General features: G+C 38.4%; 1 protein-coding gene across 2 annotated transcripts; it reads left to right on the top strand.

The window, feature by feature from the left end:
* The first annotated feature begins 1,023 nt into the window (after nt 1–1,023).
* On the top strand, nt 1,024–24,028 carry erbb3b (erb-b2 receptor tyrosine kinase 3b). Of its 2 annotated transcripts, XM_065285762.2 has the most exons (29): nt 1,024–1,701; nt 5,307–5,458; nt 6,761–6,941; nt 7,778–7,903; nt 8,045–8,104; nt 9,673–9,791; nt 9,899–10,040; nt 10,466–10,579; nt 10,782–10,899; nt 12,384–12,457; nt 12,561–12,651; nt 12,895–12,903; nt 13,247–13,461; nt 13,563–13,695; nt 13,799–13,892; nt 16,234–16,391; nt 16,777–16,830; nt 16,921–17,062; nt 18,726–18,845; nt 18,934–19,032; nt 19,144–19,329; nt 19,409–19,564; nt 19,650–19,725; nt 19,816–19,962; nt 20,036–20,133; nt 20,220–20,396; nt 20,608–20,679; nt 22,236–22,488; nt 22,605–24,028. In XM_065285762.2, the coding sequence occupies exons 1-29, from the start codon at nt 1,623–1,625 to the stop codon at nt 23,435–23,437; spliced, it is 4,278 nt and encodes a 1,425-aa protein (XP_065141834.1). In that variant the 5' UTR covers nt 1,024–1,622; the 3' UTR covers nt 23,438–24,028. The 2 variants fall into 2 exon arrangements, with proteins under 2 accessions (XP_065141834.1, XP_065141835.1); XM_065285763.1 differs by lacking the exon at nt 12,895–12,903 and having other exon boundaries at nt 1,025–1,701.
* The last annotated feature ends 1,297 nt before the right edge of the window (nt 24,029–25,325 follow it).

The raw sequence follows: 25,325 nt of genomic DNA, 5'->3' as shown, positions 1-25,325 counted from the left end.
ACAAAATTGAATAAAATTTTAACAGACCCTTATAAGGGTAGTTCACCCTAAAATGAAAATCCTGTCATTTTCTCACTCTCATGTTGTTACAAACCTGTACAAATGTATTTGTTTTGATGACCACGAAGGAAGATATTTCGAGGAATGTCGAAACCAAACCGTTCATGAGCCCAGTAGGAAAACTTAATACTGTGGAAGTGAAAGGTGCTCATGATAGTTTTGGTTTCAAACATTCCTCAAAATATCTTCCTTTGCGGTCATCAGAACAAAGACATTTATACAGGTTTGTAACAACATGAGTGTGGAAATGATGACAGAATTTTTTTGTGAACTACCCCTTTAAGATTTTTGTTACTGCGATTACAGCTGTACCTGTAATATTCCGTCACACCAGTAGAGGTCTCGCGGTAGTCCTACATTATAACTAGTTTATTACTCGTCTGCTTGCCACATGAGTAAATAATTGGACACAAAGTATTGATTTTAAATATTATATTAACTCATCTGTAACAATTTCTAACCTGGCATGAGAACGAGACAGTGTACGTTTAAAATAAGTACAGTAGTACCCGGATGAGTTCTAGGTGATGTTGCTATTGAGGATAACAGACCTCGGATTGTGGCCACTGCCCAATCAGAATAAAGTATTCCAGAGCGCCGAATTTAACCATTAATGCACCAATTAAGCATTATTTAAGTGAGGATAAAAGTTGATGTTTTTAATAATAAAATAAAAAATAAGTAAGTAGCGTGCCTTCGATTGAAAAATTCATTCGCGTGTCCATTAACTTGTTTGCGCGTGTTTACCACTGTACAGTGGACAGTCTGTGATCAGACATGTATTTCTTATACGGGTTCACAAGTCACCAAACCCCTTGACAATGTGCCTATTGTAATAGCTCGGTTTATATGCATCAATGGGGTGATTAAGCGGTGGACATGGCAAGAGTACAATAATTCTCTTCACTGTGAACAAGAACCCCATGCAAGACCCCCTGCAAATAAAATGACGACCCTCTCATAAAACTTGATTATTTCTGAGGGAGCTGCGAGGCGTTTTCTATGTGATACCTGAAGAGTTATTACCTCTTAACCCGTTAATAATTAGCATTTGGGCTAAAATGGGTCACACTGTTTATTGGGACGTGTAAATATAAGTGAGTCACAACTATACTGCTGCTGTGCTGGGTGGAGAAGCGCGTGCACGCAGTGATTGGCAATCGGGCTAGTTCAAATCTGAACATTACAAGTGAACACTCGGGGAGTGGTGATGCGCGAACGTCATACTTTTAACGTCTTTTCCTTATTAACCTTCTAATCTCTCTTAAACCTCGTAAACATTTTATTATCAGTTCACCAGAATTGTGAGGAAATCCAATGGGAAAGGCGCGGAACTTTGTGGTCCAAACTGTGGATTAATTGACGGGGTTTTTCCTCAGGGAGAGGAACCGAAAGAAGTGGAGGAATTTGATGGATTTTTATCTTTTATTCACCAACGTATAGTATTATCTATACACTGTCCATTTTCCATCAAGAAGAGTTTTGTCACGGCTTTTTACGGCGCGCGGCATGCTGAAGTGCGCTCGTGTCATCTCCAGGTGATCGTTTACGCACGAGGCAAGATGAGACAGCAGGTGCTCGCGCTCAGCGCGCTGATGTTTCTGTGTGTACCACAGCCAGCCACTTTACAAACACAAGAAGGTATAAAAATGTTTTTGTTTATGTTAAATGACATATACTATATTGTTTCTTATTTAACGATAAATGACGGGGTTGCCAGTGTTGTGGCTTACAATGCAGAACATGAGGTTGCCTCGTGTCTCAATTCCTGTAAATCATGCTTGTTTAAAAATAAATGTTTATTAGGTTTTTATGGGTCTGCCTCTCAGTGCCCTCAGGGTTTGGTCCCATTCCTTTTAAAGGTTTAATGAGTTACGCTACCTTTAAACTAATTAGCATATGCTACCTGATATTACATACACATGCGTAGCTGACATATAACATGGATACCATGGGTATATATACTTAAATACTAAGGTTCTTATAGTTTCCACATGTTAGAATAATAACTACTCATTAATAACACGAAAATAACTTAGTGAATTATGATGTGACCAAAAGCATCCACATAAATCAAAACTATGTCGTATTTTAGCATCTTTAAAGTAGACACCCTTTGCCTAGAATTTACTAAGATGTCCTGTTGAGGTCTCATCCTGAAATGCCTTTTAAATAATTTTGAAGAATTTCCCATGTATTCTATATTATTGGCTGATTTTTACCCATTTTTAATAACACTTTTTTATTAAAATGTTTGCTTTATAATGAAAAGAAGGCACAAAAAGTAATAAAAAAAACCAGGGAAACATTTATAGTGACCCTAAACTAGTGACAAAATGTATATCTTATATACTAAGTTGCTGACATTTTTTTTTTACATTTCCACCATTTCATCACATTCAGCTTTAAGGTGTCCTCAATAATCCTGGAATAGCTGTTTAAGATTTTGGACAATGTCACTACTTGACGTCATATCTATGTAAACTGCCTTCTTTTTAGACATTAACTAGCACTGATCCTAGATCAGACCTTCATTTAACCAATATCATATGAAAATCTCATCACCCAACAGGCAAGACAGATTTACCTGTCTTGTGTTATGTATGGGATAATTGTTTAATTTATATTGGTCTAAGCTTTAATCTGTGCTGCCATGTTAAGTTTATGTATTGACATTCCACCTTCTCCTTAAACAGCTTTTTACACAAATATCTCTTTCCCACAAATATTTCCTACAACTCCACAGGATATACGCTGTAAACAATATAGGGGAAATGAACATAGGGTCAACCTTAATCATGGTAACTTCACCTGTGTATCTGTATCTGAGCTATAAAAGAAGGTGAGAGACTTTATTGCCATATCATAAACCACTCTTTAATTACTCCTTTCCTGTCATAACTCCAAAGTTCACCTGTTTTGAGTACACATGTTTTGATGAAGTGTAAGTTAATATGTTAAACACCTAATAACATTTAAATGGCTGACATCAGACATGACCTTTAACATGAATGTGAGCTCGTACATATAATACATTATTAAAGAGGCAGTGGAATGCACCACTTCATTGAACAAATATCCAAAAAGATCGAAACTATGTGTACCTTCCACTGACAGCTAACAGTAATGCTTTGCGGTTTAGAGAAGTCTGTACTTGCAGAGGTTCACGTGTATAGGCGTGGATGTATGTTTTGGAAGTTGGCTCTTATTCTTGACACCTAAACTTTATTCATTTTTTTTTGTATATCTACTAATGCTGCCATATAAGTGGATTCCCTCATGGATTCTTCCCTTCTTTGCTTACCTTCTTTACTGTCCATCAAAGCTGTTAATGCTCTTTGAACTATACTGCTGGATTCTTTCTATTGTAGGTCCTCCTTGCTCGCTGCAAGGCTGTTGACTTAAGATTACTTGTGTGAATGTGGATCGAAATCCATAAATTATTGGTGTCCGGGCATCATGTGTGTGTTTGGAAGAATTCATCCGTGCAATCTAGACAATAACTTGTGCAACTGCAAATATGAACAAGTCATGTGGGTGTGTACACCTGTACATGTGCATGTCTGCCTAGCCTTTTGTATCTGGGTGTTTCTCAAATTTCATTCAGCAGTCTATCACTGAAATTCCATTCATTAATGTGGTAAGGCTCTAGGACAGATAACATTCATACTTAACATATAAAGCACCTCAGCCAATACAGCACGGTCGGTATGTAACCTATATATCAGAAACTAGAAACGAAATGGCCATGTTTAGATATAACGCCATTTAAAATTAATTTTGCATGCACTCTTTGACATGCATATTAAGTATAACCGCATTTCATATTGCATGCAGTAGATGTAAAGTCTTTACACAGCGCTGTGGTTATAAACACACCCGCAGATGTATTCCATAATAGCATATAGAAAATACCAGGAGAAAGCGGTCACTTATAGCATACACCCCTATGCCTTCCTGCCCCCCTTCCTAACTGCCCCCTTACAATTTATGGAGTAGTGCGCTCACACTCATCCTATTGTCTGGTTGTATGATCTCAGCTCTGGACACACACAAACAGAGTCACTGTCAATCACAGCTACACATTAACAGAGCCGCACATTTATAGCTAAGTGACAATACTGTGCTTTGTTCATTAATAATGCCCCTCTAGATCGCATGGCCAGATAGAGCCTTAGGCTCCAGACATGCAGCTGAACATTAGACACTGCCAGTCTCTGAAATATACCATTTAACCCCTATGAAAAAATGCCCGCATCAATAAAATTGCATGCCTTACAATCCCATGCTTCTCACATATAAACATTCATCCACCTAGAAAGCAATCATTTGAACGAAAGAAAAGTCCAAAAATGGTTCCAAGATGTCACTGATGTCCTACATATATGGGTAGCAATAAATACCTTTGAGGTACTACTATGAACTCTTTAGGTGCAAATGTGTACTTTTTTAACAGTGTATGCAAAGTTATTTATTGTATTTTGTATATATTCAACACATAGCCATAGTTAGTCTCTAACATGTTGTACACATGCACATGCAGAAAGATCCTCTGCACTGCCAGCCTTTCAGATGCACTGTGGTATAAGCAAGACTTATGGCTTACAGTAGGAGTCAAAGAAATCTCTGTGTATTTTATGGGTGATGGCGAGGGAGGGACGGTATGGGAGCAGGATAAAAAAAGAAAAAGAATGAGAGAGAGAGAGTTTTGTTTGTGTCTTGTTGTCTTGTCATTTCAGCATTGAGTATAACGGACATAATGATGATTTGCACCTCGGGCCAGTGACCCTGGATTCCATCTCTATTTAAAGCTTTCGTGCTCTTTCCTTTGTAACTTTGGTTGTACTACAGTTTTCTTGTATTACATGCTTGCCTGTAGCATCTCGGTGACCTCTGACCCTGCCTTCATTATGTTAATGACCTTGTGTTATGGCCACTGCATGAAGTCTTTATGGGAGGCGATGAGTGAAGGCCTTGTGTGAAAGTGGCCACTTCAAAAGAGCTATATTTGTGTATAAATCCTCTGTGTAAAATTCCTTTGAAATTGAAAAGGAAAATACACATCCTTATTTCCCGTAATGCATAAAGATTAAAGGGAATATTTTGGGTTATGTACAATTGTATATGGCTGCGCATAGTGTTTGTGGCATTGTGTTGAAACTAAGTTACTTAGAATTTGTGTAATAATATTAAGTAGAATTTTAAGTAAATACATTTCTATAAAAATTGTTTTCTCTTCCCACCAGTTTGCACAGGCACCAAAAATGCACTGAGCTCCACAGGCACCCCTGCACAACACTACAACAACCTGAAGGAGCGCTACAGCGGATGTGAGATTGTCATGGGCAACCTTGAGTTAACACAGATGGAGAATAACCTTGATTTGTCCTTTCTTAGTGTAAGAAAATCTTTATGCATATACAATAGTATTGTGCAAAAGACTTAGGCCACCATCAGCTTTGTTGTTTTTGCAAATTTTTAATTTTTTCCTTGCTTTAAAGGGATACTCCAGTTTAAAAAAAAAAAATACTTATTTTCCAGCTCCCCTAGAGTTAAACATTAGATTTTTACCGTTTTGGAATCCATTTAGCTGATCTCCGGGTCTGGCGCTACCACTTTTAGCATAGCTTAGCACAATCCATAATATTTGATTAGACCATTAGCATCGCGCAAAAATTAACTAAAGAGTTTATGTATTTTTTCCTATTTAAAACTTGACTGTTCTGTAGTTATATCGTGTACTTAGAATGACGGAAAATTAAAAGTTGCAATTTTGTAGGCAAATATAGCTAGGAACTATACTCTCATTCTGGCATAATAATCAAGGACTTTGCTGCTGTAACATGTCAGCAGCAGGCGTAATGATATTACGTACTGCCCGAAAATAGTCCCCTGCCATTGAAAGTTACTAAGGGGACTATTTTCGGCTGCTGCGTAATATCGTTGTGCCTCCTGCAGCCATGTTACAGCAGCAAAGTCCTTGATTATTACGGCAGTATGAGAGTATAGTTCCTAACCATATCGGCCTGGAAAATCTCAACTTTTAATTTTCTGTCGGCCTTAGTACACGATGTAACTACAGAAGAGTCAAGTTTTAAATAGGAAAAATATCGAAACTCTTTGGTTATTTTTTAGCGCGTTGCTAATGGTCTAATCGGATTCAATGGATTGTGCTAAGCTATGCTAAACGTGGTAGCGCCAGACGCAGAGATCAGCTGAATGGATTTCAAAATGGTAAAAATCAAATGTTTAACTCTAGGAAATAGGAAAATTAGTATATTTTCAAAAAAAGTGGAATGTCCCTTTAAGATACAAACTTACATGAAATATGTTCACAAAATGAAAAAGAAAAAAATTTGGCACTAAGCACATCTTGAACTCTTTTGAGGAGACTTGATTAGTTTTTAGATTAGATAAGAGATCCTGCAGGTTCCTGCTAAGTGTAAGGGGAGGTCACACGAAACACTTAAGCTTATAATTTTATTCTATTTTGATATTACTGCATACAAATTTCCTGTATTTTCAAGTCGTATATATAAAGAGACTGCAAAATAATTATATACTGTACTGTATGATCACTTTACCAATGCAAAAACAACAAATTTAAAGTGACAGGACTTTTGCACAGTACTGTAGCATGATGAGATATGATGCACCTTTAAAAATGAGTCCTAATTATACTTTACTTTATCTCTTTAAGAATATCAGAGAGGTCACAGGCTACATCCTCATTGCTATGAACCAGTTCAGCAGGCTGCCTTTAAACCGGCTCAGAGTGATTCGCGGAAGCAGTCTGTATGAAAAGGAATGGGCACTTTCTGTTATACATAACTTCGAGGGCAACAATGGCCTGGAAAGTCTGGGTCTCACTAACCTTACAGGTAAGACAAGAATGAAAGTAACGGGAATTAATAAAAAAGCAAAAGCACAACAAATGGCACCTCTGTGATCAACCATGTGTGCAGTGCATTAGCAAAGGTCATGTGCGTGAACACATATACTGATAAAATGTGTAATAACTGTAAGTTGCTTTGAATAAAAGCGTATTGCATAAATGTCAAAATGATTAACGAATATGTTAATCCTGCACAGATGAAAGGCACACTGTTGAAGGAAGTTTCTTTAAGTCTTATCTTATTAAACTGTTCTCATAAAACAAATAGATATGAATGATCAGTACATCCGCTGTCACAGAGCATATTTGACTTTCAGTGATTGCAAAAATGTGTAGGAGGTTTTTGGAATCTGACAAATTTGCATAGCGGAGCACTGACACTCCCATGCCAGACAAAACGCAAAAGAAGCAGAGCCTAGCAGAAGTGTCTGTGGGTTTTGTAGATCACATCAATCATGCTACATATTTAATACGGTTAGGCTTGTTGAGACGTATCTGGGACATTGGCAGAGGTACACTTGAGAAGACACATAAGTCCACACTATTGTTATAAGAACACCGTCCCTCCCAGATTTTCCAAGAATCACTTGTAACCAACGTTTGCTTCTCTCTTGATGGGAACTGAGACTCCATGTTCAGTGCTTTTGTCAGTTTTGTTAACATTTTGGCAAAGGTTGTTACTGTTGAACCTTTTGCACTTTACCGAGGGTGACATATATTAGACAGTATCTTAGACAAAGGCGTGCTATTTTTCCTACAATACATTACTCTCCCCACTTTGTATAGAAAAATGACACAGACTTTTATTTGTTGAAATTCTAGAGATCTTGGAAGGCGGAGTGCAGATCATCTGGAACAAAAACCTGAGTTATGCTCCCTCTGTCAACTGGACAGACATTGTCAGAGACAGTACTGCTAAGATCGAGATCCAAAACAATGGAAATAAAGGTTTGTGTTTTGAGATAACATGAATGCAATTCTACAGTATTTATTTAATGGCATTTATGCAATAAATCATTCATGCAAAAATATCAATTGTGCAATTAATATAATAATTGCAAATATTTGATATCCTTGTGTGTTTTACAGGACTTTGTGATTTTACATGTAAATACTGCTGGGGTCCAAATAAAGATCAGTGCCAGAAATGTAAGTAAATGGCATGCATGTGTTATTATTATTAATTTTTTTACAGTCATCCAACATATGAAGAGCTCAGATGCAAAACCCTCTAAGTGACTATATCATGTTTTCTTGTAAATGAGCATTTTTATCAGATTCTTAATAATTTCACCTTAATGGCAATGAAAACGTTATAAGTCAGTAACTGAAATGCCTTATCTTCACAAATGTCATTTCATTGCTGGATTCACTCACTCTTCACTGTCCTTTCTGAATAAAGATAAAAGGCTCAAAATTCAATTAATATTCTCATATATTCAGTAAACCTCCTTTAACCAGGAAAAAAAACTCTTGCAACTTTGATGTGCACATTCTGTAGTTCATCCAATTCTTCTTTCGTGCACTTAGAGGACTTTGCTGAAAAAATGCTTTGGCATTTAAAGGACAAGTTCGGTATTTTAGACTTAAAGCCCTGTTTTCAGATTGTTTATGGTCAAATAGAATGGTTTTGACTGAAATTTCGACATTTTCGGCTGCCCTGAGAATTTTCGCGTGTTTGTGTTTCAGCTCAGACTTCTACAATGGGTTTATAGGTGCACTGGAACAATCCTTCCTAAAATGCATTAAACTTTCGTTTACAAAGACGTGAAACTCACCGAGTGGTCAGGGGTGTTCACTGGTATGCTCACACAAAAATCGCTCCAAAAGACGCATTCCAACAGGTTTTATCGTAGTTTTTACCAACTCCATTGACTGTATTAGACGTCCTGTGAGGTACGGTATTACTCCGCGCCGGGAACTTTGTTTCTATTCTTGCAATTGGCAAAGGCGGATTAGCGCCACCACCTGGGCTGGAGTGTTTATTATTCAAGCTCTAAGCGGAAGAATATACCGGTGTGAGGTGTTTGGGGAAATAGGTCCACAAGTTAACAACGAATGCTAAAACAGCTGTTGGAAAGCATCTTTTGCAGCGATTTTTGTGTGAGCATATCAGTGAACACCCCTGACCACTCGGTGAGTTTCACGTCTTTGTAAACGAAAGTTTAATGCATTTTAGGAAGTATTGTTCCAGTGCACCTATAAACCCATTGTAGAGGTCTGAGCTGAAACACAAACACGCGAAAATTCTCAGGGCAGCCGAAAATGTCGAAATTTCAGTCAAAACCATTCTATTTGACCATAAACAATCTGAAAACAGGGCTTTAAGTCTAAAATACCGAACTTGTCCTTTAACAGATTTTGCCAACAAAACATCATTTCTGAATAGTCTTAAGACCTGGATTAAAGGGACATTCCACTTTTTTTATAAAATATGCACATTTTCCAGCTCCCCTAGAGTTAAACATTTGATTTTTACCGCTAGCACGTTTAGCATAGCTTAGCATAATCCATTGAATCTGATTAGACCATTAGCATCGCTCTAAAAATAACCAAAGAGTTTCAATATTTTTAAGTAACATGCAGTATAATGCATGCCGAGAGCATTCAATCAATTTCATTATCTCATTTTGACGCAAGTAGCATTTAGTGGCTTTTGCATCTGAGCTTTTCATATAAACAAAATGAGCCTTTTAAAATGTGTTTGTATGTTTTAGTGACAAAAACAGTGTGTGCACCTCAGTGCCACGGCCACTGTTTTGGGACCAACCCCAATGAGTGCTGTCATAGAGAGTGTGCTGGAGGCTGCACCGGGCCGAGGGACACTGACTGCTTTGTGAGTGCTGGCACTGTTGTCATTATGTCCTCACTGTTCATGATCCACCACATTTATTATCAGTGAACAATCTCAAAACTTTTTTAATACTATCTCTTTTGATACAGGCCTGTCGACATGTCAATCACTCGGGTGCCTGCGTCTCTCACTGCCCATGGCCTCTGGTGTATAACCGACAGACCTTTCAGCTGGAGCCCAACTCTGAAGCCATGTACCAGTTTGGTTCAATCTGCGTACCCAAATGTCCCGGTAAGTTATCATCCTGCAGCTAAGCATCATAATCAGTTTTTTTTTTTTGGAGTAGAGGTGAGGTAGAGGCTTGGTGATATACATGTGGGAAGTAAGACGAAGGTGGTTGGTTCCAGTGATTCTGGTGATGTACTTTAATTGAACTGTGAATGAGTTCAATGATGCATTTGTATGATATGCCTCATTGAGAATGAATTGAGTATTGCAGTGACGTATCCATGGAGGACCATTAACAACAATGTAAACAAAGTTTAACCGTTGCCACGCCACAGCCTGCTCACCATGTTATACCTTTTACAAGAAATAATATGTGGCATTAGGGTTAAAAATTAACACTCACTATGAGTGTAAACAAGTTGGGTCTCAATGTTTTTGTGAAAAGGACTGACTTGAAATTTTTTTTATGAGTAATCTTTTTCTTTCAGCACACTTTGTTGTGGATGGCAGCGCATGTGTGAGCAGTTGCCCTCCTGGTAAAACAGAAAAAGACAAAAATGGCATTAAACAGTGTGAAGCATGCATTGGTCTATGCCCCAAAGGTAAAGTGCGTGATTTGTATTGTGTCAATTGTGTTTTTTGGACTTCAGCATCTGAATGCAGTGCACTTTTATCTTTATAACAAAATGAATTATTTCATACCAGACGGTGCTATTGTCTCCAAATGTTTTACTGGGCACAGAGTGTTCCAGATAAAATTAATGGCTCTATATTCTTTCTCTTTTTCTCTTTCTCTCAATATAGTATGTGAGGGCACTGGAGCCAGTCATAGGCAGACTGTGGACTCCAATAACATTGACAACTTTATCAACTGTACCAAGATCCAAGGCAGTTTACACTTTTTGATATTAGGCATCAAAGGGTAAGACATAAAGTTTAAAGGCTTTTATCTTTCCGATAACGTACGAAAAAATAAAGAAGGAGGAGTTACTACCTCGGGAGGAGCGAGTACGAGTCATGCAACACTTTATACAACACTGTTTAACTTATGATTCACTACATGTTCGTCTCATTTATATAATAAGCACGTGCCTATTTCTAACATAAGACAGAAGTCTTACTTACCGCATGCAACTCATGACCCGGTTGGGACTTTTCAATTAAATCCAACGTTAAACAAACACAACTCCGCTGCTATCCCGGATAAACAAACTATATCCATTGTTTCCATAATGCTGGCTTTCTTCTGCTTACATCCAAAAACACACTTCTTCATTCATGCCATTGTTGAGTCTTGATATTAAACAAAGCTGTCGCGTGATGTGATGTTTGTAGGTTCTAGCGTCTCCCGCTGATTGACCGGTGGGCGGTAGTTTTCCGGGGGAAGTGCCCATAAAAATAAGTGATACGTTTAGAAACCCCTGAAATGTCAGCTGGATTATTAATCGAAAAAAACTTTCAGAAACTTGTATGAACCCTGGCGAGGTGCATTCAGCACAGAAATACTCTGTAACACGTCCAACTGCTTTTTTGTCCTTTGCCTATGATTAGCATGAGGAAACAACTCTCAAACTTGGTTAATAAGTCAGAATGCATGAAATACCACTGAACCACCCCTTTAAAATAGTTTGGACGGCTCTTACATTTATTTTAGTCTAGGACTAGTCTAATCCCTGTTCGGGAAACCGCACCTAGGTGTGCACAATATTTAAGAAACATGGGATAACTTCCTAAATGATACAATATGCGATACAATAATGATTTGTGTTTGTAAAATTGATTTTAATAATAGTAAAAAGCATTTCAAAATTGAAAATTAAATTACAACATACATGTTTCCAAACATGTACGTATATGCATTTGAATGACGCTTTAATCCAAAGCGTTTTAAAGTGGATTACAAAGTATACATATTTATCAGTTTGTTTAATTTGAGTTCGAATCCATGACCTTTCGCACTCCTAACGCAATGCTTTAACACTGAGCTCTACGGGAGTACAAGGAAAGCATAATCTGCATGGACCTAAAACTTTGACTATACAAAACTTTCATTCAGTTATTGAGAACCATTGTGGTGTGTGTGTGTGTGTGTGTGTGTGTATTGCGATATGCACATGTATTATTGTTTTCCTGGTGGTTTCGGTGTATTTTGCCCTACCTCAAACAGTGTTCTCTGTATTCCCGACCTTTACCTTGCGATGTCCTCTAAGGCTTTAATTAGGCCTTAACATGTGATTTACCGGGTCCTTATCTCTATAGTACAGATTCTGTGACTGTCTTCAATAACATTTCACATTATTTATTGATAAATAAACAGAGAACTGATTGGTCCCTGCATTTCTGCAATGATGTATGAGCGCTGTCAGTGAATGTTTATGCTAATTTAAGCACTGCTTTATTCTGCAGAGACAGCTATAATAACATATCATCTCTGGAGCCCGAAAAACTCAAAGTGTTTAGCACTGTCAAAGAAATTACAGGTATGATACTTTATTGATGGATTATTTTGTTTGTCTACTTGTTTCTGTTTATTTTATGCCATTCAGTATTTTTGTGATTAAACTTTGTGTGTATGTGCTGTAGGTATCTTAAATATTCAGTCTTGGCCCGATGAGCTCAATGATCTGTCCGTTTTCTCCAGTCTTACTACTATTCAGGGGAGATCTTTGCACAAGTAAGACTAATATTGTAATACTGAGGTGTGTGTGTGTGTGTGTATGACGTGAGTCTATGCGTGTGAAGTATGTCATATACCAATGACATCCAAGGCGTTATATGTTTGTCTTTGTTTATCGCTCATTCCTGCAGTTTAACAATCCGTGCATGCGTCTCACCATTGTTTTTTGTGTTCCCTGTGTTTTTGTATGTTACCTTCCCATTCCCACCTTCTCCACATGTGCTTATATCTGTCTCCCAGCACTAAGAGGTATGTACTCCCCGTAACCTGCAAACCGTTTCATTACTAACCATCTGTAAGCCATCTCTGTAATACCAACATGTCACATTGTTTTTTCTACTGCAAAGTAATGACAACCGTATTCTTGTTAAACTGTGAAATGTTTCTGTAGGAATATTAGGGCATGTATGAGCAGATACAGTGACAGTTGATGAGGTCATTATGAGTTTATCTGCTTTGGTTTGCTATTGTCTGGTGGGGTGGTGAAAGACAAATCCTCGAGGGAAATCTCTTGGTCTTTTTATTTCTGCACCGTACTTTATTTTCCTTTTATGCCGTGACGTCCACTTTGCGATTCATTTTACTCTGTTAGACCCTTCTCATTGTTGGTGATGAAGATTCACTCCCTTACTTCTCTGGGATTACGTTCCCTTCGTGAGATCAGCGACGGCAGTGTTTACATCAGTAACAACGTAAACTTATGTTATCACCACACTGTCGATTGGAGCAGGATTTTCACCGGTAGCCGCCAGCGGCGCAGGCTTTACAACAACGACATCAAACAAAACAAACCCCAGGAACAGTGTGGTAAATTTCGTTTTTTTTTCATGTGCTTGCTTTTATTTTTTCATACGTTGTTCACATGTACACAAACAAATGCTTGCTTGCATGTCTTTATGTGTAAACAGAGGCAGAGGACCACATATGTGACCCGTTATGTTCGGACGCAGGATGCTGGGGTCCTGGGCCGGAGCAATGTTTGTCATGCAGGAACCACAGTCGGGATGGCACCTGCGTAGCCCAATGCAACCTCTACAGTGGGTCAGTCTGGGTGCTGTTTTTTACAACATTACTTAATTTCAATGATGTCTTATTGCAGGGTTACTTACTGTATCGTGTTTGAATTTAATATGTATGTCCACAGTGAGCCACGGGAGTTTGCAGCAGCTAATGGAGAGTGTCTTGCTTGTCACCCCGAGTGTCTGCCTCAAAATAAGAATCAAACATGTCAAGGAAAAGTATGCAATTTCTTTTTTTCTGACTTATTGTTTCCTACATAAATCATCCTACATAATTTACATTCGGTGAAAATTACTTATTCATTTAGCTGACGCTTTTATCCAAAGCGACTTACAATAGGCTTTATGCCCAGCTGCACTACTTCCTGAACTTCAGCCAGCTCCTTGTTTCCTGTCTGCCATTATTGGACAAACTGATTAATCCAGATGTGTCTGATTATTGTTGTTGTGACTACTGATGTCAGGCACACCTGGATTAATCAGTTTGTTTGTGACTACTGAGGTCAGGCACACCTGGATTAATCGGTTTGTCCAATAATGGCAGACAGGAAACAAGGAGCTGGGTGAAGTTCAGGAAGTAGTGCAGCTGGGCATAAAGCCTATTGCTATATATGTCAGAGGTCGCACACCTCTGGAGAAACTAGGGGTTAAGTGTCTTGCTCAGGGACACAATGGTGTTTGAAAACATAACCTTGATATCTTTAAAGATGCCGTAGAATGTAAAACTGTATTTACCTAGGCATAGATGAATAATAAGAGTAGGGGAGAGCAGGGGCGAAAATTTTCAGATGGTATTGACATATTGTGAGCCTTAAACGCGATTGTTTCCTCCTTCTTATGTAAACCTTGTGCATGCAAAAGAATGCTGGAAAAAAGGTTGATCTCCACAGAACACCGACTGTGATGTAACAGTAGAGATGTACGCCCCAACATTAAATTACACATAAAATTAATTACAAAGTTGTAACAATGCTAAAAACAAAGTTGTGACTGCTTAATTAGCGCTATATGCTAGTTAATGCTATATGCTAGCGTTTAGGTTACAGTTACGATTTGCAGGTCTATACTGAAATACTCAGAAACGCCCATTGACAATCTCTGAATAATTAAATATTCCTCAAAATCTGTATTTTCGTCTATTACAGACTCAAACATAAGGGCTGTTTGCACGCACACATAGCTACTGAAATTAGCTGCTCCGAGAAACAGCCAATCAGAGCAGACCTCAACATGTTATACATGACCCTTTCAAACAAAGTATTAATAGACCATTACATTCTAATGCTGAGTTCAGACCAGCCGCGGTAGAGGCGTCAAGTGCGAATGATTTTAATGTTAAGTCAATGTAAAGACGCGTTGACACGCGTCTGGAGGTCACGTGGCACGAATGACATGTTTAGCGCGGCACGCTAGATGCAATTCCGCCTCAAGGCATGAATTGAGCGTTGTCACGGGAAAAGCGTGAATTGAAAAATTTGAACTATGGCAGAAAAACGTGCCGCGTTAACCAATCAAGAGCTTGCTTTATTAGTGACGTAATTACATGAAGAGAGCGGATTCACAGAAGCCCCTCCCATGACGTGAATTTCCGTGTGAAAGTCTCGATGACTAGAATTTCACGCGCGGCTTTCACGCGTGAATAAAGTGAGTAAACTTAAAATGTTCAAGCGGCAAGACGCGGTAGATGCGAACTTGACGCCTCAAACGCGGCTGGTGTGAACCAACGGTAAGGCAAATCCTAGGATTGTAAATGGACATGTAAAAGCGTCTTTAGATATTTTTTGCCCTTATTAAAGCCACATACCTTCTATGTAGATATCAGAGAAGAATTTAACATATTATTTCAATGCATTCTTTGACACCTTTAAAATTACCTTTAATAGTGAAATCACACTTAGATGATCCTAATTTCATAGTCATAGTTATATTATGAGACATAAGCCTGGATCTCAGGTAGGGTCACACATTTTTACTTTATTTGGTTTTGCTTTCTATCTCAAAATAGCTAAAAGGCATCTTTGGCATCTGTCAACCATTTTAGATATGTAACTATGTTGAAACTTTTAAAAAACACTTGTGGTTTGTATCAGTGCAGTCCTCATTCCAGTGAGCATAGCTCATAGTCGTCTCACAAACACCTTAAAAAATATTTCTTGCTTAGATTTGCAATTTATCATAGTGTGACTAAACTTTAAGGTATCCAAGTCTTTGTTTTTACCAGTGCCTGTTTGGCACATCTGCCTCTTACGTCTTTCTAACTGTATAGTGCTTAAGGGTGTTATTATAATGACGTAAACATTAACAAGAATATTTGATAATAAAACATCCAACCCACACACACATACTCTGGGTATTGTCTGTGGTTGGTGATTACGGTAACCTGCCAGACAGGCTTTGCAGGCTCTTTCCTTTAGATGTTTGTTGTGCAATACATCACTAATAACTCTGATTTAATAAAGGAAATTCACCTGTACTGTTTGTCTTCGTGCAGGTGCTTACTGATTCAGAAAACTGGATTATTTTTTCCGTTTATATGTAACTTTTCTTTTCTCCGAAACAGGGTGCTGATCAATGCGTAGCATGTTTACACCTAAAGGATGGTCCGCACTGTGTCTCCAGCTGTCCCAGTGGAGTGAATGGGAAAAAAGGTCAAACCATATATAAATACCCTAATGCCGCGGGTCAATGTGAACTCTGTCACCTTAACTGTACTGAAGGGTAAGCTCAAACAATCACTGATGTGCTCTTTAAGTTGTCAGTCGATATGTTGTTATGTAATACAGACATGATACACTATTATAGAAACAGGATAAGAAAACATAGAGTGGGGTTTTATCCATTAGAAATTGAATAGATGGTGTTTTGTAACAGAATGAGTCAGACATGTTTGTTAAACTAGATAAAATAAATAGCTACAGTGTCTTTCAATAGTTCAATAAGTAAGATCACTTTAGGGGGAGAAATTTTTTGGAGTAACATGCATCAATTAAATATTTACAGTAAGACCAGCAATGCACAGACAATTGGTAATTAATTCCTAGACTAAGAAATCTATTTTGTCCATTTCACTGTGACATTACTGTTATATTTGTACCCTCACCAGATGCACAGGCCCAAGACTCCAGGACTGTAAAGATTCAGGCGGAGATGAAAAATAGTTAGTATCACCCTCTACTGGTGTTAATCTGAATCTGCAGAGTTTTTTAATCTTCAGACAAATGCATCAAATGTGTTTCCCTCCTCTCAGTTCTCCTATTGTAGGAATAGTAGTTGGTGTATTTGCTGGTATTGTTGTGCTCCTGGTGTTGTTTGTGCTCGGGATGTTGTATCACAGAGGCCGGGCAATCCGCCGAAAAAGAGCCCTCAGAAGGTACCTGGAGAGTGGTGAGGTGGGTCCCTTAATGCTCTTTTAGTAAATTGATGTCAGACTTATCAAAGTAAAAATAAGATTACAGACATTTTAAAATATTAATATGTTAAGTGATTTTTATTATGCTAGACCGGCCATTCCCAAACTGTGGTCCGCGGACCACTAGTGGTCCGTGAGGGTACTGCAGGTGGTCCGTGTAAAGGCAAAATTTTTAAGAATCTGTAGTACTGATGTGATGACCATGTATAGTTTTAGTGCTAGTAAGCCTTTTTAGAGGTGCAGATAAATTCAGGACTTTGTGTAGACATATTTTATTATGAGTATTATGAGGGGGTCCGCGAAAATTCTTGATTACAAATAGTGGCCCACACACACAAAAAGTTTGAAAACCCCTGTGCTAGACAGTCCCTCCAGAAAACGTGATTATGCGATCGCATGATTTAACGCATAATCAGCCAAAGTCTGCATATTTATGCGGGGGACACATTTTTTTTTTAATACGCGCACTTTCGCAGCATAAATTACAGATTTCCATGCACAAAATATGCGGGGCTTGCACGATTTCATAATCCCCGCATTTTCCTAGCAAAAATCACATTTATCTTAGCAGAAAGTTGAAAAATTTTGCATTTACGCAGGGTGGTGTCACAAACTGCCAACACACATTTACGTCCAAACACCTTGTTAAAGTGGTTTTTTGATTTTTGATTAGATTTTTACCGTTTTGGAATCCATTCAGCTGATCTCCGGGTCTGGCGGTACCATTTTTAGCATAGCTTAGCATAATCCATTGAATCTGATTAGACCATTAGCATCGTGGTCAAACATGGCTGCAGGAGGCGCAATGATATTACGCAGGGCCTGAAAATAGTCCCCTGCTTTTTAAAGTTGCCAAGGGGACTATTTTCGGGCAGTGCATAATATAACTACGCCTGCCGCAGCCATTTTACAGCAGAAAAGTCGTTGATTATTACGCAATAGTGAGAGTATAGTTCCTAGCCATATCTGCCTAGAAAATCGCAACTTCTGTCGGTCTTATGCTGCGTTCCAGGCAACCTGTAACCCGTAACTCACGACTTCAAAACCACGACTCACGACTCTGAACTGGGAGTACATTGATCTAGTACGAGTTCACGGGTGGGAAGTAACGGGTTTGACTGCCATTCCAGTGCACTTTCACCGGTAGAAGGATGTAAAGACACGAGTTACAGGCTGCCTGGAACGCATAAGGTCGTGAGTCGTGGTTTTGAAGTCGTAACTCACGGGTTTAAAAACCTGCCTGGAACGCAGCATTAGTACACGATGTAACTACAGAAGAGTCAAGTTTTAAATAGGAAAAATATTCAAACTCTTTGGTTATTTATTAGCGCTATGCTAATGGTCTAATCAGATTCAATAAATTATGCTAAGCTATGCTAAAAGTGATACCGCCAGACCAGGAGATCAGCTGAATGGATTCCAAAACTGTAAAAATCAAATGTTTAACTCTAGGGGAGTTGGAACATGAGCATATTTTCAAAAAAAGTGGAGCGTTACTTTAAAGGAAGGTTTGCATATGCCACTTGGCTTGATATTTTGTACTTAATGCAATAAAATTCAGATTCAAAAAGCGCCCAAATGCTTTTAGTGGTCACTGTACCTTGTGCCTTCGCTGATTCACATGTTCTTCTATCTTCACACAGGTCATTGAACCGTTGGATCCAGGAGAGAAAGGGACAAGGGTTCACGCTCGCATTCTTAAAGCACAGGAGCTGCGAAAGGGCAAACTTCTGGGCTATGGGGTCTTTGGCACTGTCAATAAGGTCTGAACACCGCTCACATTTAAGTGTTTCTTCGCACAATTAAATTATTATTATTCGTATGTGATTAAATGTGTTATTTTCTCCTCAGGGTTTTTGGATGCCTGAAGGAGACTCTGTAAAAATCCCAGTGGCAATAAAGACCATCCAAGACCGTAGTGGGCGGCAGACCTTCACAGAGATTACAGATGTGAGACACTAGCTTGCATCTAGCATACAATACACATGCACTAATTCAGCACAGTCTTTCTGCTTTATTTAAAAGTTTGTCATCAGATTCCTCCTTTTGTCCTCTCCATAGCATATGCTTGCAATGGGAAGCCTAGATCATCCCTATATAGTGCGTCTCCTTGGGATCTGTCCAGGGACAAGTCTCCAGCTGGTATCTCAGCTCAGCCCTCAAGGATCCTTGCAGCAACATCTTCGACAACACAAAGACAGCCTGGACCCTCAGCGTCTGCTCAACTGGTGTGTGCAAATCGCCAAGGTGAGATCACTGGAGACGAAACATCGAAGTATACCGAAAATTTCGCTTTGTAATATATAACATCTTTGTGTATCTCTAGGGCATGTATTATCTTGAGGAGCACTGCATCGTCCACAGGAACCTTGCTGCACGGAACGTGTTACTTAAAAGTGACTACATAGTCCAGGTTTCAGACTTTGGGGTTGCAGACCTGCTTTATCCAGATGATAAAAAATATGTGTACAGTGAACATAAGGTAATTTACATATTCTTACACCTCCAAGTGAAAGGTAGTGATCATTACATGACATGTTTACTTACGATGATCTTTTTTATTTAAGACACCAATTAAATGGATGGCACTGGAGAGCATCCTTTTCAGGAGATACACTCACCAGAGTGATGTGTGGAGCTATGGTGAGGCTCTCTATATATATCTATATCTTTCTGATTTTGAATACTGAGTTTTCGTTTATCATGATACATTTTCATGTTTCTATATTTTAGGGGTGACCGTATGGGAGATGATGTCATATGGAGCTGAACCATATGCAGCCATGCATCCTCATGATGTGCCAGGTCTACTGGAAAAAGGAGAGCGATTGGCTCAACCACAGATCTCCACTATAGATGTCTACATGGTCATGGTCAAATGTAAGACGAAAATGTTTTGGTGAACATAATACACAAACTGTTAGGACACAATTTTAATCTCCTTTGTCTCCAGGCTGGATGATCGATGAGAACGTAAGACCTACATTTAAAGAGCTGGCTAATGAATTTACACGTATGGCAAGGGATCCACCTCGGTACCTTGTGGTAAAAGTAAGTTTACTATGTACTTTATAAGGAGTTTTTCAATGTTTCAGCAGTGTTGCTTTTACTTTCATTGACTTTGTTATGCTATGCAGCCTTCTCAGAATTGTAATGGAGCAGTTGAAAGCCACCAACGTGATGGCCCTCATTTAGAAACACGCTTGCAGCATGATGACGATGATGATGAGGTACTGGAGGATGGGTTTGCCACACCTCCTCTCCACCTGTCGCCAGCTAGGAGTCATTCACGCCTTCGTATGGCTTCTTACAGGGTGAGATGTAATCACTAAATATTTGCGTCATGTACATGTTTGTTATTCTCACTTGATAACTATAATAACAATAGCAACACAAATATTGATTTAGAAATGTGTGGCAGGTGCTCTTTACATAAGGATAAATCATTTTGAAATACTGCCATTTACTCTGAGCCATTCATGTTTTGACTGTAATATCACCTAAAAGGTGTCTCTATTTCTTTAGGGAACCTCAGACCATATAACACCAGTGGGTTACCTACCCATGACCCCTGGTCCTGGGGGTGACACTAGACAGGTCAGCATCATCTATATTATAATGCTACATTCTGAAAACAGACATCAATGTGCTTTGGTTTAATTATAGTTTTAATATGCATTAGATCGCATTAACTCTTTCCCCGACAGCATTTTTAAAAGAAGTTGCCAGTCAGCAGTTTTTATGATTTTTATAAAAGTTTAATGCCTTCCAGAAATATTCTTTAAACATATAAACATACAATATATCAATAACGAACACGCCCTTTGCTTAAAAAAAGAAAAAAAATTCATCCTATCTTTATTTGTTCTCTTTTTATCACTTCTCAAATATAGGTAGGTTGCTTTAAAAATATTCATGTTGAGGAAAAAGATAATTGCATTTTTGTAAAGGACTTTTGTTAGCAGATTCAGAGTGATGATTAAAACATGATTTTTTTTTATATTTTTGGATCAGTGATTGGTTCAGTGTTTGGTTCAATTGGGTAAGCTCACCACCTAGTGGATAATAGCAGACATAACAACTTGTCATTTGCTGCATTTGTGTGTTATTTTCTAAATGTCAACAAATGTTGTTCTTGAAATCCTTGAAAATTCAAGGCCCTTTTTGAAATTATACGCACACAGGTCATTAAAAGTGCTTTAATCTATTTTATGCAAGAAGTTTACTGGAAAAATCCATATTATTCTCTGTGTAGTGTAGGATAATTTCATAAAATTCTAGACGTTTAAAGCACACGTGCTAAACTGTTCTCTTTAAATGCTTATATCTTCTGTATGCGAATGTTGATTCATACCAAAATGCTTTTTTGCATAGTTGTGTTTGACACATAAAGTCTTGGGTTACGTATGTAACTGCTATTCCCTGAGAAGGGAACGAGACGCTGCGTCTCCCTTGCCATACTTCCTGCGTCCCTGTAACACCGTCTTTGGCAATATTTCAGATGCCCATATACTTCCGCGTCACCCTGTCTTTGTCATTAAGCCTCACCATTGGTTGAATTTGATGTACACATTCAGACGCACTTACCCCTAGAGGCGTCCTCAAAGTGTCACCGAGTGTTCCAGAGTTCCAGCGCAAGGGAACTGTTATAATGTATCTTTAAAGGAAACACGATGTAACCTTGCTCTCACTTGCAATGTGTCCCCACAATGAGTCCTTGAATTTGAGGTTATTGGACCTGGAAAATCCTTGAAATGTCCTTGAATTTGAAGTTAACTAAGGTGTGGGAACCCTGATACTTAGAAGCAGACACTTATTGAGGTGTTTCTGGGAGGTTTTAGTACATACCGCGTCATTTTAAAATAATAATTATGACTGACTTACATCAGGTGACCTGAAAATGTGAATAAAAGAAAACTGTTTCCATTGCAGTTTTGCGAAATACACATCTTCCAAATTGCCTTTAAAAAAAACACCTCATGCGGGCGTAAAAAGTTTTTTGCAATATATGGGAGTTTTTGTGAAATTTAAAGGGTAATGGAAACGCATCTATTGGCAAGGAAGCATTTTCTCGTAATTGATGGGATAACTTGTCAATGGCGAGGAAAGAGTAAAGGGACATAATGTAAATTGACATGTTTGTGCACACATAGAAATCCCAGAGGAGGAGAATTGGATCTGCAAGGACAGAGTCAGAGTGCTCGGAGGGCAGGGGAACCATTACAGACATTGAAATGGTCGAACTCACCTCTCAAACCGGCAGCCTACGCCGAGGTCGCAGCCGTATGGACAGCGCTTACATGTCAACCAGTGTGTCTCTGGCTTCAGATCCATTCTCTCCAGGTCTGGAGGGTGTAGACCATAATGGATACGTGCTGCCCACAGACACCCACATCCGAGACAGAGGTAACTAGACGTGTATCTAAACTTTGGTTTGCAAGCATAAAAATATTTATTCTCCACTTATTTGCTCTTTGTTCCTTTTTTAAAATGCCATATCTTTTTTCCACCATCTCGTTTAGGTTCCAGAAGTGCTGTTCATCCTGCTAGAATATCAAGAGGCTCCAAGACTGCTCTCTCTATACCAAAAACAGACACCACACAAGAATACGAGCTAATGAATAAACAGCCCCATCGACTCTCTCCCTCACCCACAGACACCACAGACAGTTCACCTTTACTGAACAAACCATCTACCCCTGCCGAACCTGTAAATACATGCAGTGACAGTATTTTACCACAGACGAGAGATTCGGACCCAACGCAAAACGAGCCGTCCGATGATGGAGACAGCCTGCCGTCTGCATCTTGCGGGGACAGTCCGTCTAGTGAAGAAAACCAGTCCGAAAGGCTTCCTTCCCAGAGCAGTGATCTAGACGAAGACCTTCCAGAAGACAGGCAGCCGCAAGAAACAGTAGTAGAGTATGAATATATGGACATACGTACTGAAACAGTGCCACAACATCAGCAAAAGACACCAGCAAACTCGAAAGACAAAACCAGTAATCCAGATGCAACGGTGAGTGGTGTCAGAGAAGCAGTTTATCAAAATATAAGTGAACTGCCTATGTTGAGTGGGAGGCGTAGAGACAGGAAGGATTCTGACAGCACTACAGGGCCGGGCGAGTATGTGGACATGGATGCTTCTGGAAGACCTTGCTCTGATGGAGATCAACCGGAGTATCAGAACATTCTGGTTAATGGAAGGCCAGGAATGGGTGAAGATTCTCAGAAGACCAATCTGAGGTCCTGCGTGAACGCGTATAATGGAATAGATGAGCAAGGGACTTCTTTTGACAACCCGGACTATTGGCACAGCAGACTATTCCACAAGCAGGATGCTGTATGTACGTAGTCACCGGAGTAAGACTTTAAAAAACAAATGTAAACAAGATGATGAATAGAACAATGGAAACAATAAGGACCTGCATAACCAGCATGTTTCTCAGAATATGTATATGATCTGATGTGTTGATTTATTGCCAATGAAGTAAAATGCTATACTTCATTACGGTATGTGACCCTGCCTGTGAAAACCCAGCTAAAGTCATTTTTTGTGATTTACTGTTTTCTACATAAAATCATTCTATATAATGTTAAGAACATTCTGTGAAAATATAACTTTCATTTCTTTAATATTGACTGAGTAAGGACATGTCAAATATTGAAATCAATGTGAAATCAATGAGTAAAATCAAATGTTTATGCTTCTAATCTAATAATTAGATTATGAGACTTTAGCCTGGATTTAAAGGGGGTTTCACGTATGATCTGTCCTGTTGAAGATTTGCCTACCTCCACTTGTTTGTCTTTGATGTCCAACTCCTATTGTTTTATATACAGTGTATGTTTTTGTAAATAGTTATTTGTTTACTGTTTTATAGAAAAATTGTTAAACAAAATTTTGTATTTTGATTTGCTCAATCAATAAAGTAATCTGTATCAAGTTTAGTCTATATACTTATATTTTTCCGAAATATGTTGCTTGTTGTCAACAATGTTAGGTCTCTTATTTTGTGAAGCTGGCAATGCTTAGCCCTTTAAGACCCAAATAAAGTAACGTTGACATTTTTTCACTGTTTATATGTTGTTGTAGGAGGCCTCTAATGCAGAAATAAATGTTTTTTTTTAATTTACATTTTAGTAAGTTTTTATGGAAATGTTGTAATATTACAACATAAGGCCTTTGGGGTAGCAGAATTTCTGCAATTTCACTCACTGTCTGAACAAATGTAGAGAACATATAAGAGTTCATACTGCTCATGTAGCCCAATAGCCTATATGTCCATATACATAATCACACAATACATAACAACCAGACAAACCATATTTTTATGAAAATGTATTTATTATAAAAAATATGCTCAGAAGGTATTTACAAAACCAGATAAACTGAAAGAAAACTGGTACTTACTGTTTTATCTGTGTTTGCAGACATATTTAATGATAGTTGTCCCATTTTGTTGTTTATGAAAACTCTTTTTTTTAAACCGTACTTATCGGTGTTATCTGTCAGAGCCGTGATCATGTCTTTCGACAGAAACCTTCAGAGATACTCCAGTGGTATATGGAGGGAGATGGAATCATTAGCGATATCAATAAAAGAAATATTAGTATTGAGACTGATAAAATCCTTTTTCAGACAGTATACCCGTCATGGGGCAAGGTCTGTGTTCTTAAATGGCTTGGTTTTGTTGCCGTGATGTCCACATAATCATATGGCAGATTTAGAGTTTTTAATTTCTCTTTTTCAGTTCGAAAGGCATCGTCACATACCTCCTCATCAGTTATCAGAGTCCCATCCCAAAGTCACTTTTTCCAAATTTGGATAATATAAATGACATCATACGCATTGTAGATAAGGCAGTCCTGGCTAGTAGCATTCTGAAATTAAAAACACACTGATTATTTTTTATGCTTATTAATCTTGATGGAAATCAATTCCAATCACACGTATACATTTCAAAGAATTCACAAAAACACTGTCTGGTGAGCTTTTTGTCCTCTATTTATATTCCTAATAGCCCCTGTACCCCCATCCCACATTCCAAAACATTATCACCTTGCCCTTATGCAGCAAACAGATATTTGAGCAAACAAAGCCCTGACAAGAAAACAGCACCAGCTAAGTATATTTTATAAATAATACGATACAGATAGTTTCAAATATTTCTACATAAATACTTTTAAATTCTTAAATAAATAATCAATTTCCTAAAACGTATTTAATAATCTTAAAATGT

Source organism: Paramisgurnus dabryanus, chromosome 21 (genome assembly GCF_030506205.2).
Source record: "Paramisgurnus dabryanus chromosome 21, PD_genome_1.1, whole genome shotgun sequence".
NCBI classification, from domain to species: Eukaryota; Metazoa; Chordata; class Actinopteri; order Cypriniformes; family Cobitidae; genus Paramisgurnus; species Paramisgurnus dabryanus.
The sequence above is the reverse complement of the archived record's forward strand: the minus strand, read 5'-3'. Positions and strand labels throughout refer to the sequence as shown.